The sequence below is a fragment of the Nycticebus coucang genome, chromosome 3 (genome assembly GCF_027406575.1).
Source record: "Nycticebus coucang isolate mNycCou1 chromosome 3, mNycCou1.pri, whole genome shotgun sequence".
Lineage (NCBI taxonomy): Eukaryota > Metazoa > Chordata > Mammalia > Primates > Lorisidae > Nycticebus > Nycticebus coucang.
The window spans coordinates 67,110,634-67,126,315 of NC_069782.1; the positions used below are offsets into that span (position 1 = coordinate 67,110,634).

General features: G+C 49.4%; 2 protein-coding genes across 4 annotated transcripts in view; both read left to right on the forward strand.

Annotated features, from left to right (window-relative positions):
* The first annotated feature begins 725 nt into the window (after positions 1 to 725).
* Positions 726 to 5,166, forward strand: C3H19orf53 (chromosome 3 C19orf53 homolog). Of its 2 annotated transcripts, XM_053582514.1 has the most exons (4): positions 726 to 883; positions 961 to 1,016; positions 2,061 to 2,171; positions 4,747 to 5,166. In XM_053582514.1, the coding sequence occupies exons 1-4, from the start codon at positions 787 to 789 to the stop codon at positions 4,879 to 4,881; spliced, it is 399 nt and encodes a 132-aa protein (XP_053438489.1). In that variant the 5' UTR covers positions 726 to 786; the 3' UTR covers positions 4,882 to 5,166. The 2 variants fall into 2 exon arrangements, with proteins under 2 accessions (XP_053438489.1, XP_053438490.1); XM_053582515.1 differs by lacking the exon at positions 2,061 to 2,171.
* Positions 5,167 to 14,377: 9,211 nt separating this feature from the next.
* ZSWIM4 (zinc finger SWIM-type containing 4) overlaps positions 14,378 to 15,682 on the forward strand; it is a 30,229-nt gene continuing 28,924 nt past the window's right edge. Inside the window, exon 1 of one of the 2 annotated variants that reach the window (XM_053582516.1) lies at positions 14,378 to 14,800. In XM_053582516.1, the coding sequence (XP_053438491.1) occupies positions 14,648 to 14,800 (153 nt within the window). In that variant the 5' untranslated portion in view covers positions 14,378 to 14,647. The remainder of the gene's footprint in view (positions 14,801 to 15,682) is intronic. The other variant, XM_053582517.1, reaches the window with a different exon arrangement.

Below are 15,682 nucleotides of genomic sequence, written 5' to 3' on the forward strand. Positions count from 1 at the left end.
CAGCTCTGCTACATTTTCTACTTCTGTGATCTTAGAAAAATCACTTCATCTCTGTGCCTTGGTTTTCTTATTTATGAAATGGGGATAATACTAGTATCTCCCTCTTAAGATTGCTGTCACAGCTGGAACTAGGATAACATTTTTGGTGCAAAATTTTAAAGAGCATCAAAAAAGCTCAGTAACAGCATGAACAATAAAGAAATGTTTTTGTTTTTTTGTCTCAGCCTCCTGAGTAGCTACGAGGCATGCATGCCACCACACTTAGGTAATTTTTCCCATTTGGAAAAGACCAGGGTCTTGCTCTGTTGACTAGACTAGCCTCAAACTCCTGGCCTCCAGCAATTCTCCAAGATTGGGCTCCCCAAAGTGCTGTGATTACAACCATGAAGCACTGCACCCAGCCAAGCAATATTATTTTAAATCGAAATTAATGCAAGAAAATCCATGATGAACGATATAATTCTTGAAAATATGGTATATCAAAAAAAAGAAAATACGGTATATCTTGATTACTCCAGTTTGTGGCCTCCCCTGGAATTTTGCACCAGAGGTGAGTGCTTCGCTTGCCTCACCCTAATCCTAGTCTGAGATTTTATGTAGAAAGAGTACAAAATAGTATGTTTTATAAAACACATAAACACGCAATTAAACATTAGGTTATCGTCGTCCCGTTTCCCCTGTCTCCCGTGATGCCTTGCGCTGTTTTGCCCCGCTCCATCCCGTGGTGCCTTGCGTCTTCAAGGTACGATTCTCACGGCCCACCTCTTCCGGTGCGTGTACACGGTCATGGCGCAGGGGCAGCGCAAGTTCCAGGCTCACAAACCAGCAAAGAGTAAGAATGCAGCGGCGGCTTCTGACCGGAACCGGGGCCCGAGGAAAGGCGGTGAGAACCGGGCCGGGGAAGGAAGGATGAGGTGGGCCTGAGGTTCCCCGGCCTCATGAAAACGGGTCTCTCCCCAGGTCGTGTTATCGCTCCCAAGAAGGCGCGCATCGTGCAGCAGCAGAAGCTCAAAAAGGTGTGTAGGGTCCAGGAGTCGGGGTCAGGGTGGAACCCGGGGCGGGCTGAGCGGCATGGAGCTTGGAGAATTCCAGCTCTGTGAGCCTCCCTGTCCTACCCCGTGCAGCGGGTGCGGGAACACCACTTACCGTTCAATGAGGCCTCATAGAAGCAAGGCCTGGAGTGCAAAAAGTGTTCAGAAAACGTTGGCTGCTTTCGTTTTCCTGTTCTCTTTAATGGAACTTAGGAAGGGAGTTGAAAAGCCAGCTTTGTAAGTACTCAGTGTCGCGTGCAAATCTTAGCGCTTGACTCTGTTAGTGAATAGTAGTCCTGTAGAAGTTTGTTTGAAACAGAGTCTCACTTTGCCGCCCTTGGTACGTACAGTGGTGTCATAGCTCACAGCAACCTCAAACTCTAGGGCTCAAGCGATTGTTTTGCTTCAGCCTCCCAAGTAGGAGGGACTACAGGCGCCCGCCAGAATGCACAGTTATTTTTAGAGACAAGCTCTTGCTCTTGCTCAGGCAGTCCACCTGCCTCCACCTCCCAAAGTGCTGGGATTATAGACATGAGCCATGCGCCTGGCCTTTTTTTTTTTTTCCTATTCAAGAGTCTCACTCTGGGGCAGCACCCATGGGTCAGTGGGTAGGGCACCAGCCACATACACCGAGGCTGGCAAGTTCAAACTCAGCCCGGTCCTGCTAAACAACAACGACAACTGCAACCAAAAAATAGCCCGATGTTGTGGTGGGTGCCTGTAGTCCCAGCTGTCCTAGCTACTTGGGAGGCTGAGGCAAGAGAATCACTTAAGCCCAAGAGTTTGAGGTTGCTGCTGTGAGCTGTGATACCACAATACTGTACCCAGGGTGACAGCTTGAGACTCTGTCTCAAAAAAAAAAAAAAAAAATTCTCACTCTGTGGCCCTGTGTAGAGTACCGTGGCATCATCATAGCTCACAGCAACCTCAAACTCTTGGGCTGAAGTGATCCTCTTCCCTCAGCCTCTCAAATAGCTGGGACTACAGGTCTCTGCCACAACCCCCAGCTGATTTTTCTTTTTTTAGTAGAGCGGGGATCTCACTCCTGCTCAGACTGATCTTGAACTGAGTTCAAGCATTCCGTGTGCCTCCGCCTCCCAGGGTGCTAGGATTACAGGCCTGAACCATCATGTCCAGCCTGTGAGTAGTTCTTTATCCTGAGCCATTTCCCTGCAGAATGGCCATACTGAGGCCACTTCCTTAGAGTTGTAAGGATTCAGAGCCATAGCTTATAAAGCTCTGAGAACAGCATAGAGGTCACAAGTGTGAGGTTCCTTTGTTGGGTTTCAAGGCAACTGCCCGTCTCCTAAAATGCCAGGGTTTCAGGCAGCTGCCTGGACCCTGGTTCTTGGGGCACTTTTGGTCAAAAAATGAACAGACACTGCAAAGTAAGGCAAGCATAAAACAAAGTGTTGAGGTAAAAGAGGGTTTACAAGATAAAAGTTTCCAAAGTGGGATACATTCACCATAGACAACAAACAGGCCTCCATTGGCTGGGTTGAACCTACATAATGATTTCAGAGGTCCTCTTGGAACCAGAGTCTAGCACATGCAGACCTCCCATTAGCCTCTCTAAAAGCCCAGTGTGGGGATGTGTGTGCCACATGATAATTAAGGCTGTCCTAGGTCACCTTCAAGACTATTATACCTGTTGTTAGGCAAGCAAGTCCTCTACATCCTTTTGCAGTTGGCATGCTAAGTTCTGACTGGCAGATTGGTAGGGTTTTCCTTCCTTCCCAGAAGTGAGCAATCATTTGGGATAAAAGTGAGGTGGGTGGCACTAAGATGGCAGCCTGAGAGCTCAGTCTTTGTCTTCCTTCCCCAGGAGAGCTTTCCTAATTACCTGACACTTTGGTTATCATCCTCATCTTTATGGTTGTCTCTTAAGTGCAGCTTTTTTGTATAGGTGGGTAGAGTTGTACTTGTAGAGAAGTTGGAAAGGGGTTTAAAACTGTGATTTTGGTAGAGTCAAACCTGAATTTGAGTTATGCTCCAGTAACCAGCCCTGTGGTCTTGAGCCAATTGTTTAGTCCCCACAGACCATCAGTTTTCTCAGAGCTGGGTGGGTACCTAGCGGTCTGCTTAGCTCTGGGATCACAGGATGGGGGGTGGGAGGGGGATTCTCATTGGTATCTCTAATTCAGCATGTCCAAAACAAGTTCCTGATCCTAGCTTCCCCATTCTCTCCTACCTCCATGATCTACCAGTCTCACTTTAGGATGGCTCTGTCCTTGCTGGTGCTGAGGGTCATCCTTGAATCCCCCTTTCTCTCACGTCCATGCGAGATTCCATTCATTTTTCCTTAAGAGCTAGTCCACAGGCTCGGTGCCCATAGTTCATTGGTGAGGGCGCCAGCCACATAACACCAATGGTGTTATAACCCAGCCCGGCCAGCTAAACAGCAATGACAACTACAACAAAAAAAATAGCTGGGAGTAGCGCCTATGGATCAAAGGAGTAGGGCTCCGGCCCCATATGCCAGAGGTGGTGGGTTCAAACCCAGCCCGGGCCAAAAAAAAAATAGCCAAGCATTGTGGCGGGCATCTGTAGTCCCAGCTACTTGGGAGGTTGAGGCAAGAGAATCGCTTAAGCCCAAAAGTGAGGTTGCTGTGAGCTGTGAAGCCATGGCACTCTACGGAGGGCAACATAGTAAGACTCTGTCTCAAAAAAAAAAAAAAACTAGTCCACAATCCACCCATTTCCCATGTCATCTTCATACAGACAAGTGCAGTCACCTCCCTGGTCTCCTCCCAATACTCAGCAGCCAGTGGGCAATTGTGAGCCCTGAGTGGGGTCCTATCTCTCCTCTGCTCACCATGGCTCCCACTTCACTCAGGAAAATCCAAGTCCTCACTCTGCCACAAAGCCCTGCATAATCTTTCGCATCTCCTTCTCCCCTCCCCCGACTCGTTCCCTCCAGCCTACCTGGTCCTTGCAGCCCCTTGTCCTACCTCAGCACTTCTGCACCTCTCTGGGAAATCCACCCAGCTCCCTTCCTCCTACTCATTTCAGTGCAAGCTTCACTCCTCATTCATGCTTTCTTTTCTCCATAGTGGCACTTACTGTCCTTTAACAGTTTAACATCATGTCACTGACATTTATGTTGTCCATACACACTCTTGAGTGCTGGCTCTGTCCCCTGCACCACACCCAGGCACATGGTTAGTTCCCCCAGTGGTGGTGTTTGTGGTCTTTGGAACTCAGGAAGGGCAGGGGGCAGTGATACCAGTGACTGAGATGCCAGTTTTGGGCCGAGATACTTGGTTTTTGTTCCATCCCTGTGTGTTTTCTTGGTGGCTCCCATACCCACCCCAGCTCACCATCTGCAAAGCAGAGATGACATGGGATAGGAAGAAGCTGCATACCTAGAGCCTGGAGCCAAGGTCTGTGGACACACCAGGTCCCGGTCCACCATCACCACCTAGGGGACCCTAGGCAAGTGCTTCCTTGCTGCAGGAGCCTCCGTTTCCCCATCTGTAAAACAGGCATAAACTGAGCTAAGGTGCCGAGATGAAAATAGTTTGTGTGTTGAGCCCCAAAGATTGTTGGGCAAAAGCAGGATTAAAATCCCAACCACTAAACCCCCAGTCAGATCCTGCTTGAGCGGATAGTTGCTAATCTAGCACCCTATGAGCACTGATGAGGGAGAGGCAAATTGGTCAGGGCCTCCCTCTACCTCAGCTCCCAGGCTGACTGCCCCATGGTTGCCCCTTAGAACCTGGAAGTTGGGATCCGGAAGAAGATTGAACATGATGTGGTGATGAAAGCCAGCAGCAGCCTGCCCAAGAAGCTGACCTTGTTGAAGGCCCCAGCCAAGAAGAAGGGGCCAGCTGCCTCCACTAAGACCTGAAGGTACCAGCCCCAGCAGAGGTCAACACTGCAGCCCCACCTCCATGCTCCAACTTTGCAGGTGACCCTGCAGCTGTACCATGGGGAAGAGTACCCTGCCCCCAGCACAGGCTGTACCTAGAACTTTGTAGGGGCCTGGCCCCTGAGCAGGTGATCAGTAAATCCCAGGTTTCCAAGAACCTAGTGATAACCAAAAACATGATTACCACCTTCCAAAGTCCCATTGCCCCAATCCTGTCTCTTTCCTGGTTTAACCCTGAGCAATAAACCTGGTTTTGTTCCTCTTGTGCCACGGATCTTTGAGCAGGCCAGGGCCAGGTGAGCCCACTGATCCTCCCCAATGGACCTGTCCTCTCCTGCCCTGTCCCACGACCATAACCAGCCATGGGACCAGAGAAGTACAACTGGGCTTCTGTGCCTCCATCTCAGAGCCTGGGAGCTGACAAGAGTCTTTTTTTCCCTCTAACCCTGAAATACACACTCCAGCCTCCCTGCTCAGCTGCAGTCCTTCCACCAAGATGCCAAAGTCAAAACGAGGGATAAGCTGGAAATCTGTAGGTCAGGTGCCACCTCATAGGGTCACAGTGCTGAATAAACCAGTGTGCACTCAGAAACCACACGGTGCTACCTGGAAAGAGTGCTGGCTTAAAAAAAAAAAAAGCATGGCAGCTAGTATTTAACACTGTGTATGGGCCAGGTACAGTTCTAACACTTTAGGCTAGATTGTGTATGACATTCCACAGCTGAGACTTGAACCCAAAGCTGGCAGAGTCACATGGCCATACTCTGAGCTGGCCATGTGCTGCCTTTAACTCTCATTAGACCAGGATTCTCTCCTGCCCATCCCCGGGCTCCCTGACCCCCAAGTTGTTGCTTGGGTTTACTAAGCCAGACAGTACCTGGGGAATCTTTTGAGAGTTCTGCCGTGAGCTAGACCAGAGTCACAGCACAGTGGCAGATAGCCTGTAGTTGGATGATACCAAATGGCTATCTTTGAGGGGTGGTACCTGCAGGCACAGCTGGTGCTCACGCACCAAGGAGGCAGGGGTTTGAGACAACTAGCAGCCAACCCCAATTGCATCCCAGGTGTGTTTTCTTAGTCCCACAATGTGGTAGTCACTGAACTGACATTTTTTTTAAGCAAGGAAAACAGTCTTGGCAGTTCTTCAGTAAGTTCCTCACAGAATTACCATATGACCCACCAGTTCCACTCCTAGGCATCCACCCAAAAGAACGGAGAGCGAGTGTTCACACACAGACTCACATCCATGTCTGTAACAGCACCATTCTCAATAGCTGAAAGGTAGAAATAACCCAAATGTCCATCCACAGCTGAACAGATAAACAAACTGGTATACACAACCACTAGGATATTAGCCATAAACAGGAACAAAGCGCTGATCACATTGCAATGTGTGGAAATCTCACTAACATCAGGTCGAGTGGAATTGCCAGACACCAAAGGCCATGCTGTGTATGACTCCATGTATATGAAGTGTCCAGAACAGGCATATCCACAGAGACAAAGATTAGTGGCTGCCAGGAGCTGGAGTCAGGGGGGAGTGGGAAGTGACTGCTAATGGGGACGGGGTTTCTTTTAGGGGTGACAAGCTAGAACTAGAGGAGCACTGTGCTTACACTAAGTACTATAGAACTGTACACTTCAATGAATTTCTTGTGAACTTTACCACCAAAAAAAGTGTGCGTGGTGGGGAGGATTTCACAAAAAATTCCTAATATCTTGAAAAATTGGGAATTGTGGCAACAGAACAAGACTGCTTTGGGGGTTCCTCATGCCTCTGTGTGAACACTCAGCCCTCAAGGTTTCTATGGGCAGGAAGCAGGTGGAGGATGGGATCCAAACCCTGGACTGGGGAGTCAAGGGATGGCTTTCCCTTTGCTTCTTTCTGGTTGGTGGGCTAGAGCTTGGCTGCATGACCTCCAGGGCACACCTTTGAGCCCCACCTAGAGGACCTGGGCCCTGCAGCCCAGCTCAGACAGTGAATGACTTCTGCCCTTAGAGATGGAGCTGCTTTGCTCAATCAATATTTACTACTTTGTCCCAAATTCTGGGCTAAGCAGGGCTAAGAACTGACATTCTAGTGAGAACAGAAAACAATTCCAGCTCAACATACACTCCCTTTTCCCTGCAGGCCACCCTCCTCCCTGTCCTGCCTCTTGGCCCTTGCACTTGACATTTGCCTCCCACGCCCACAAGTTGCCGTTCCCCAGACAGCACATTCTCAGAGAAGCCTTCCCTATCTCCTGGAGAGGGCCTGTTCAAATGTCTTAGCCAGGGCCACTTAGCTACTTTATGTTGCTTTGCTTCTCAAGTGCTGGACTTTTGTTCCTGGCTTTTGTCTTCAGTACCTAGAACAGTTCACAGTAGACACTAGATGAGCAGGTGTTTGTTGAATGAAGGAAGAAATGAATGGTTTCTTCTTTCTGCAGGAAAATCTTGTGTTTCTATCAATGAGCTCTAGTTATTCAATGGATCATTCAATGCATTATCTATATACAACACACCCTTGGGGTACCTGATCCATATTGTCTTTGAACTATTTTACAACTCCATAAGTTCCCCGGCAATTGTCAGCAATACAAACTAAATAATTCTTATCTACAGATGGGCAAATGCCAGCCTGTCTAGCAGAGGTTCAATTAATAATTCTCATCCCCCTGTGGAAAAACCAATTTGTCACCATTCACACGTTTCTTGGAATCGGCTCATCTATAAAAGTGTATTTTTTTGACTCTTATTTTGAACAACATCTGCCTGGTTCCTGCATCAGTAAATGAAAATGTTAACGTTGTATGTTAGGAGAGTAGCTATTTCACCGTCTTTTAAAAATCATCTTTTTTTTTTTTTTTTGTAGAGACAGAGTCTCACTGTACCGCCCTCAGGTAGAGTGCTGTGGCGTCACACGGCTCACACAGCAACCTCTAACTCTTGGGATTACACGATTCTCTTGCCTCAGCCTCCAGAGCAGCTGGGACTACAGGCGCCCGCCACAACGCCCAACTATTTTTTTGTTGCAGTTTGGCCGGGGCTGGGTTTGAACCCGCCACCCTCGGCATATGGGGCCGGCGCCCTACTCACTGAGCCACAGGCGCTGCCCCTAGGAACTAGGAAAGGCAAGCCCCAGGGCAGGTTGGGTTCTGGGTGCCATGTGGCACCTGACATGGCCACCTGGAGGCACCTTTGGTGCAGGCTGGCAGCCCCAGGGCAAACCAAGGAGTCCTGCAAATTGTTTCCTTTTGTGCCTGTGAGGCTAGCCCCCTTTGAGTAGGACCTCAAAAACAAGGAATGGTTTTCTGAGCATTATAGGTATGGGGGCTGGGTATCCACCCAGCTTTTCCCCCTTCTTAAACCCCCAAACACCCTCATTTTTCCATCATTTCCCTGGGTGACTTTTCCCTCCAGTGCCCCTTCCACCTGCTTCCAAGAGCCCCAGACTCCAGAAAAAAACCTACACCATGCTTTCTGTGCCAGGTTCTGCCACTTCTGGGTTGTGTGACTTTCAATGAGCCCCTTTACCTCTCTGAATCTGTTTCTCCATATGTTAAATGGGGATCCTGACACTCCCACACCCCTTCCAGAGTACCTGATTCATACCATTCTTGCCTCTGTGTGGAGAATTCAGAAGCCCTAAGGACCTGGGACTCATCTCTGTGACTGTGAGATGCCTTCTGTGGTAGGAGCAGGAAGGTGGAAATTGAAGTTCAGCTACTCCTAACATATGTCTGCCTGTCCCCTGCCTTTCTCTCCCAGGGCCAGGGAGTCACTGAATGTAGGTTTTCAGAGGAACATCATGGATCTCCCTGTAGTTCCAGTGCTTTGAGAGGCCAAGGTGAGAGGATCGCTTGAGGCCAAGAGTTTGATGCCAGTCTGGGCAATATAGTAAGACAAATTTTTGTCTGCAAGAAATTTGAAAATTATCCAGGTATGGTGGTCATGTGATTGTAGTCCTAGCTTCTCAGGAAGGTGAGGCAGGAGGATAGCTTGAGCTCAGGACTTTGAGGTTGCAGTGAGCCATGATCTTACCACTGCACTCTAGCCTAGGTGACAGAGCAAGACCCTGTCTCTAGAATAAATAAATAAGGAATAAGTGTGGCATTTCTTTTTTTTTTTTTTTTGAGACAGAGTCTCAGGCTGTCGCCCTGGGTAGAGTGCCATGCTCACGGCAACCTCCAACTCTTGGGCTTAAGCAATTCTCTTGCCTCAGCCTCCCGAGTAGCTGGAACTACAGGCCTCACTACAATGGGGTTGTAGTTGTCATTGTTATTTGGTGGACCCAGGCTGGATTTGAACCTGCCAGCTCTGGTGTATGTGGCTGGCGCCCTAGCCGCTTGAGCTACAGGTGCTGAGCCAAGTGTGGCATTTCAGACACAATTATTCTTGTCCAAGCCATTTCCTCTCTTCCTTTCACCTTTTCCATCAGCCCAAAATGCCTACTCCTCTGACAAGAGTCCTGACACTTAGCCTTTGAACTTGTGTTTCAAAAGGAAAAAAAGAAATGTTAAGGAAACCTTGCCAGCTGGGCAGGCTGGAGGGGCTGTGTCCTTGGGACTAGAAAGCAAGGGAAACCTACCCAGCTAGTTTCCTGCCTGAGTCAATAGGGGCAAGTGCTGTAGGGTGTTGGCAGAAGGAAGGACTCTCAGAAAGTGAGGGGGTTTCCACAGAGCTGAGGACCCATGTTCCCTCCCTCATCTGAGTCTCCAGGGTCTATTTCTCATGAGTTGAGAACACACATGAGTTTGAAGTGAGAAGCTGCAAATGCCTAAATGCTTAGACAGTGAGCTCACACCAGGCAGGGGGCAGATGGAATAAATGTGGCTTCCATTTCCCTGAAGCCCAAGCTCGCTGGCTCCACCAAGATGGAAGGACACCCCCTCCAACTTTCCTTTCCTAAAAGCATTGCTAGGAAGTGGGGAACAGCTTGACGTAGGCAGCAGTTCTCAACCTGTGGGTCATGACCCCTTTGTAACAATGAAAATACATCCTACATATCAGATATTTACATTACGATTCATAACAGTAGCAAAATTACAGTTATGAAGTAGCAACGGAAATAATTTTATGGTTGGGGGTCACTACAAACATGAGGAACTGGGTTAAAGGGTTGCGGCATTAGGAGGCATTAGGAAAGTTGAGAACCACTGGCTTAGAGACTTCATCTGAGGACACCCTGGCCTCCCAGGGGCCACCCTGACCTTCCACAATCTCCCAGGATTGCTGTGGCTTTAGGCAGCTTCCCAACCCTCTCTGGGCCTCATTTCCCTCACTTGTAAAATCAGAGACTGGGAACAGAATGTTCCCAAACTCTGCGAAGGCCTTACCCTTTCCTGTTGTGAACCTTGGTCAAGTCACATGAACTTTCTGTACCTCTCAGTTTTCTCATCTGTAAGATGGAGGTGATGTCAGTATTAGTATCCATTGTTACAAGAATAAAATAAAACATCCTCACCCTGTGATATGCCATGCTCTGTTCGTCCTAAAATTCACCCACTGGCCTAGAGTGACTCAGCATCACTCAGGACACCCACCAAAGCCTCTTCAGTGGCAAGTACCTGGACTTGGCTGACACAGCCAGGTATCAGATGCTGGGAAAAGCCAACCCCTGGGTCCTGTTTGCAAGCAGAGCATCTAATAAATACGGTTTACTATAAGTCCTCCCTGCTTATCTCTCCCAGTTACTGCTTTCCCCATAGGACTATCTTTGCCCTAAATCCTTTGCAAGAACAAGATGCTTCTGCAAGTCTAGGACTCTTTTTTGTTTGTTTTTTTTTGAGACAGTCTCTGGGTAGAGTGCCATGGTGTCATACCTCACAGCAACCTCCAACTCAAGCGATCCTCTTGCCTCAGTTTTTCTATTTAGTAGAGATAGGGTCTTGCTTTTGCTCAGGCTGCTCTCGAGTTCCTGAGCTCAAGCAGTCCACCCACCTTGGCCTCCCAGAGTGCTAGGATTACAGGTGTGAGCCACTGCGCCTGGCCAAATCTGAGGCTCTTACTGCTAGGTGACCTCAGGCAAATAGCTAAACTCCTGCAACCCTCAGTTTCCCCATCTGAGAAATGGGGGTGCCAATCCCCATATTTGGAGCACTGTTAGAATGCTTAAACATGATCAAATATCTGCACAACTAAGGCGTTACATAAGTAGTCAGTACATTTTTATGCCTTTTCTGTTGTCATTGAGGTGAGCTGAGGTTCCTCAAGACCAACATTGTCTGATAGAAATATACAAATCATATATATATAATTTTAAATGCCCTGGTACCATAGAAAGAGAAACAGGTGAAATCAATTTTGATAATGTATTTTATTTAACCTAGATTTTTCTAAAATATAATTTCAAATGTAATTAACATTAAAAATAATTTTTTTTGGGGGGGAGACATAGTCTCAAGCTGTTGCCCTGGGTAGAGTGCTGTGGCGTCACAGCTCACAGCAACCTCAAACTTTTGGGCTTAAGTGATTATCTTGCCTCAGCCTCCCAAATGGCTGAGACTACAGGCACCTGCCACAACGCCCGGCTATTTTTTGGTTGTAATTGTCATCATTGTTTGGCAGGCCGGGGCTGGATTCAAACCCGCCAGCTTTGGTGCATGTGGCTGGCACTCTAGCTCCTTGAGCTACAAGTGCCAAGCCTAAAAATAATTTTTTAGGAACAGGGATCCTACTGTGTTGCCCAGGCTGGTCTCCAACTCCTGGACTCCTGAATCACTGGGATTACAGGTGTAAGCCACCACACCCGGCAATAAAAAAAATTATTTTTCTAAATTTATTTTTTGGAGACAGGGTTTCACTTTGTTACACTGGCTGAAGTGGAGAGGCAAAATCATAGTTCATGGGAGCCTTGTAAGTCCTGGGCTCAAGTGATACTCCTGCCTCAGCGTCCCAAGTAGATGGTATTACAAACATACACAGCTAGCTAAGCCCATCTAATTTTTCTTATTTTTTGTAGAGATAGGGTATCACTTTCTTGCCCAAGCTGGTCTTGAACTCTTAACCTCAAGCAATCCTCCATTCTTTGGCCTCACAGAGCATTGGGATTACAGGTATAAGCCACTACACCTGGACCAAAAAGTTTTTTTTTTTTTTTTTTTTTAGAGACAGAGTCTCACTTTGTCGCCCTTGGTAGAGTACCATGGCATCACAGCTCACAGCAACCTCTAGCTCTTGGGCTTAGGAAATTCTCTTGCCTCAGCCTTCCGAGTAGCTGGGACTACAGGTGCCCACCACAAGGCCTGGCTATTTTTTTTTTGTTGTTGTTGCAGTTTGGCCAGGGCCGGGTTCGAACCCACCACTCTTAGGTATATGGGGCCGGTGCCCTACTCACTGAGCCACAGGCACCACCTTGGAACAAGAAATTCTTTTGTTTGTTTTTTGGGACAGTTGCACTCTGTTGCCCAGGCTAAAGCACTATGGCATCATCCTAGCTCACAGCAATCTGAAACTCCTGGATTCAAGCGATCCTCAGCTTATTTTTTATTTTTAGTAGAGAGGGTCTTTTGCTCAGGCTGGTCCTCAACTCAAGCAATCTCCCTGCCTCAGCCTCCCATTGTGTTAGGATTACAGGCGTGAGCCACTGTTCTTGGCTCCAAGAAATTATTTTTCTTCTTCTTCTTCTGTTTTGTTCGAGACAAATTCTCACACAGTCGCCCTGGGTTACAGTGCGGTGATGTTATTGTTCACAGCAACCTCAAACTCTTGGCTCAATCAGGGGTCCTCAAACTTTTTAAACAGGGGGCCGGTTCACTGTCCCTCACACCGTTGGAGGTTTAAAAAAAAAAAAACTATGGGGCGGCGCCTGTGGCTCAGTCGGTAAGGCGCCGGCCCCATATACCGAGGGTGGCGGGTTCAAACCCGGCCCCGGCTAACTGTAACAAAAAAAAAAAAAAACTATGAACAAATTCCTATGCACACTGCACATATCTTATTTTGAAGTAAAAAAACACAACGGGAACAAATACAATCACAACGCCTCATTTGGCCCGCGGGCCGCAGTTTGAGGACCCTGGTTGCCTCAGCCTCCTGAGTAGCGGGGACTACAGGCGCCTACACAACGCCCGGCTGCGTGAGTCTCGCTCTTTCTCAAAGCTGGTCTCTTAACTTGTGAGCTCCAGGGATCCGCCCGCCTCGATCTCCCAGAGTGCTAGGATTACAGGCCTGAGCCACCTCCCCCGGCAAAAAATTCTTAAGGAGATATTTTGCCTTCCTTCTTCTCCTACTAAGTCTCTGAAATCCCGTTTGTATTTTACCTCTACAGCACAATCCAATTCAAGCCAGTCCCTTTTGAAGGGCTGTAAGGCCACTTGTGGCGGGTAGTGACCATACTGGGCAGTACAGATCTAGGGGGAGTTTACTGAATGGAGGGAGTGATGGGACTGACGAGAAGATGCAGCTGTAAGATTAAGTTTCTTCGGGGAAAACGCTGCAGTTTCAATACTGAGGTAGCGCAATCAAGCCACTTAGGGGCTAGCGTAGATTTTTTCTGCTGTCAAAATCTTTTTATTCAACAAGCTATCGATTGAGCGCCGTATGCCAGGTGCTATTTCAGGTCTGATGGGAATGGGACGAATTCCTGCCTTGTGGAGCTCTCAATCCAGAGAGAGAGACAGAAATTAAACAACCTTTGAACTAGATAAATAAACCATAGTGGAGAGACGTATGAGGAAAGGAAATGCAGGGTTCTCAGACGACATTCGCGGGGACTGAGAGCCAGAGACCTGTAAAAGTTGAGTCAGAAAAAGTGATCAGATGTGGTGGGATTTAGTATGTGTTAGATTAAATCTTTGAAATTGCCATTTTAATAAATAAAAAATGGTTGAAAATTAGCAATTTCATATGACACAACACAAATATTTAAGGCATAGAAAGGATGGGGGGCGTTTCCTAGCTCGAGACTCAAGGGTGGGCTGGAGGGATGGTCTATGACCCCAGTAATTGAGCTCTTTTTCTGAAGAGGGGGTCCACTACCTGCATGAGCTCTACCAATGAGCCTGCGACCCCCTCATTAAAGCATCAAAACGATTCGGTGCACAGAGAGGCTGAATGAGTTTCTCAAGTCACACAGCCCGGAGGCTGCTGAGGCTGAGCCGCTGTCGGCGGTTCCGCTGCTCGGTCTTGCTCACTGGCCAAGCTGAGTTGATTGTCCCTTCGCGGCGCCCGGAAGCGACCCTCAATAAACAAAGCCGTGTGTGGGCACAGCCCCAGCTGCCCCGGGCGCGTTGTCCAGCCGGAGGGGGGCGGGGGAGGAATGTTGTGAATGAATCCAGGGCCCGCCCCGAAACTCCGCAAAAGGCCTGGGCCGTGGAGGTCTTCCGGCTGTGATTGGTGTCTGGAGCCCCGTGATTGACAGCGGCGCTTGCTACGCGCTCTAATTGGGTAGATCCGAAAAGATTGGCATTTCAGCTATCGAATGAGAAGCAAAGGTATGGAGACGGGTCTGGAAGAGCAGCCAATGAAGTGGAAGAGCCGCAGAGGCCGAGTGGGGTCTAATGGTGATAGGCGGCGGGGGCGGGACGACGGCGGAGCTAATGCGGCGGCCTAGGCAGCTTCATTGTTGTGAAGAGTCTTAAAGGGGCCGCATCACCCGGCCGGCCCGGCGCGGGGCTGGGGTGGGTGCGGCTGGGGTCCCGGGGCGGCGGAACGCGGAGAAAGGACAGGAAGGAGGGCAGGGGGTACGGGAGACGGTGAAGCGGAGCAGGCATCGGACGGACCCCCCCAAAAAAAACAGGCCCCGCCCTGGCCCTGGCCGGGCCGGATGGACCCCCCAGCGGCCAAGCGGAGCCGAGGCTGCCCAGCGAGACAGGAGGAACGCGATGCCGGGGCAGGGGCCGCGCGCGGCCGGGGCCGGCCCGAGGCACTGCTGGACCTCAGTGCCAAACGAGTAGCCGAGAACTGGGCCTTCGAGCAGGTGACCGAGGCGGGAAGCTGAAGGAAGAGGGACGCACCCCCAGTTCTTTCCCAGGCCTGTGTCCCACCTCTGTCCAACCCAGACTCCCGATCTACTCCCCACCGGAGACACTCCCTGAGATTGCATACTTCCCCCAAGATCTTTAATCTTGCCCCGAAACACCCACTTATCTTATTTTTGTCCTTCAAACCCTATGAGCACCCCACCCTCCCTTCCTTCTTTGCCATCCCTGCCCCTCAGCGCCCCAGATCCCACTTCAGGACACTTCCTTCTCCTCCCTCCTCAATTCTCTGGAACCAAATCCCCCTGGGGTCCTCCCCAAATTCCCACTACCCCTGTTTTCCCACATCATCCTCTCCCCCAGTAAGGGTGCCCCGTTCAATCCTCGCTCCTTTCTCCAGCTCCTACAAGCTGACCCCACTTACAGACACCCATCTTCCCTGATCTTAACCTCTAGAAAAGAACGCGCCTTTATTCCTGCTTCTCCACATTCCTGTCTTGCACCTCAAGTAGAAAACTTCCCATCTCTCCGGATTCCAGCTCGACACCCCTTTATTTCCCTCTTTTCCCTGCCCTCAAGCCTCCAGAACTCACCTGTTCCTTGAGGCTCCCTCCTCCTCCTCCAGATCCCACCCACCCACCTGGGGTTGCCCAAGCCCTCCTATATAGCAGTAGAGATTACTCAAGTTCCAGGGTCCCTCTACCCTCCTCCACAGCTCACTCTCCACGAAGCCATCCTAATCCTTCTGGAGGGCGGTTGCAGGGATGGGGCCTGAGTGGTGGTACTCAAACAGGTGCCTGGAACCCTGCCTGCCTAGTTTCTGGGGTGGCTGCCAGGATGCCCCAAGGCTGGGGCCCTTTACTAGCCTCAAAGTGAGTGTC

What these genes read in the sequence shown, in the direction of transcription:
- C3H19orf53 (XM_053582514.1), top strand. Translation starts at nt 787, where the DNA reads ATGGCGCAGGGGCAGCGCAAGTTCCAGGCTCACAAACCAGCAAAGAGT. An exon ending in CCGGGGCCCGAGGAAAGGCG is followed by an intron (nt 884 to 960) that starts GTGAGAACCGGG and finishes GTCTCTCCCCAG; the next exon opens with GTCGTGTTATCGCTCCCAAG. An exon ending in TGAACCATCATGTCCAGCCT is followed by an intron (nt 2,172 to 4,746) that starts GTGAGTAGTTCT and finishes GTTGCCCCTTAG; the next exon opens with AACCTGGAAGTTGGGATCCG.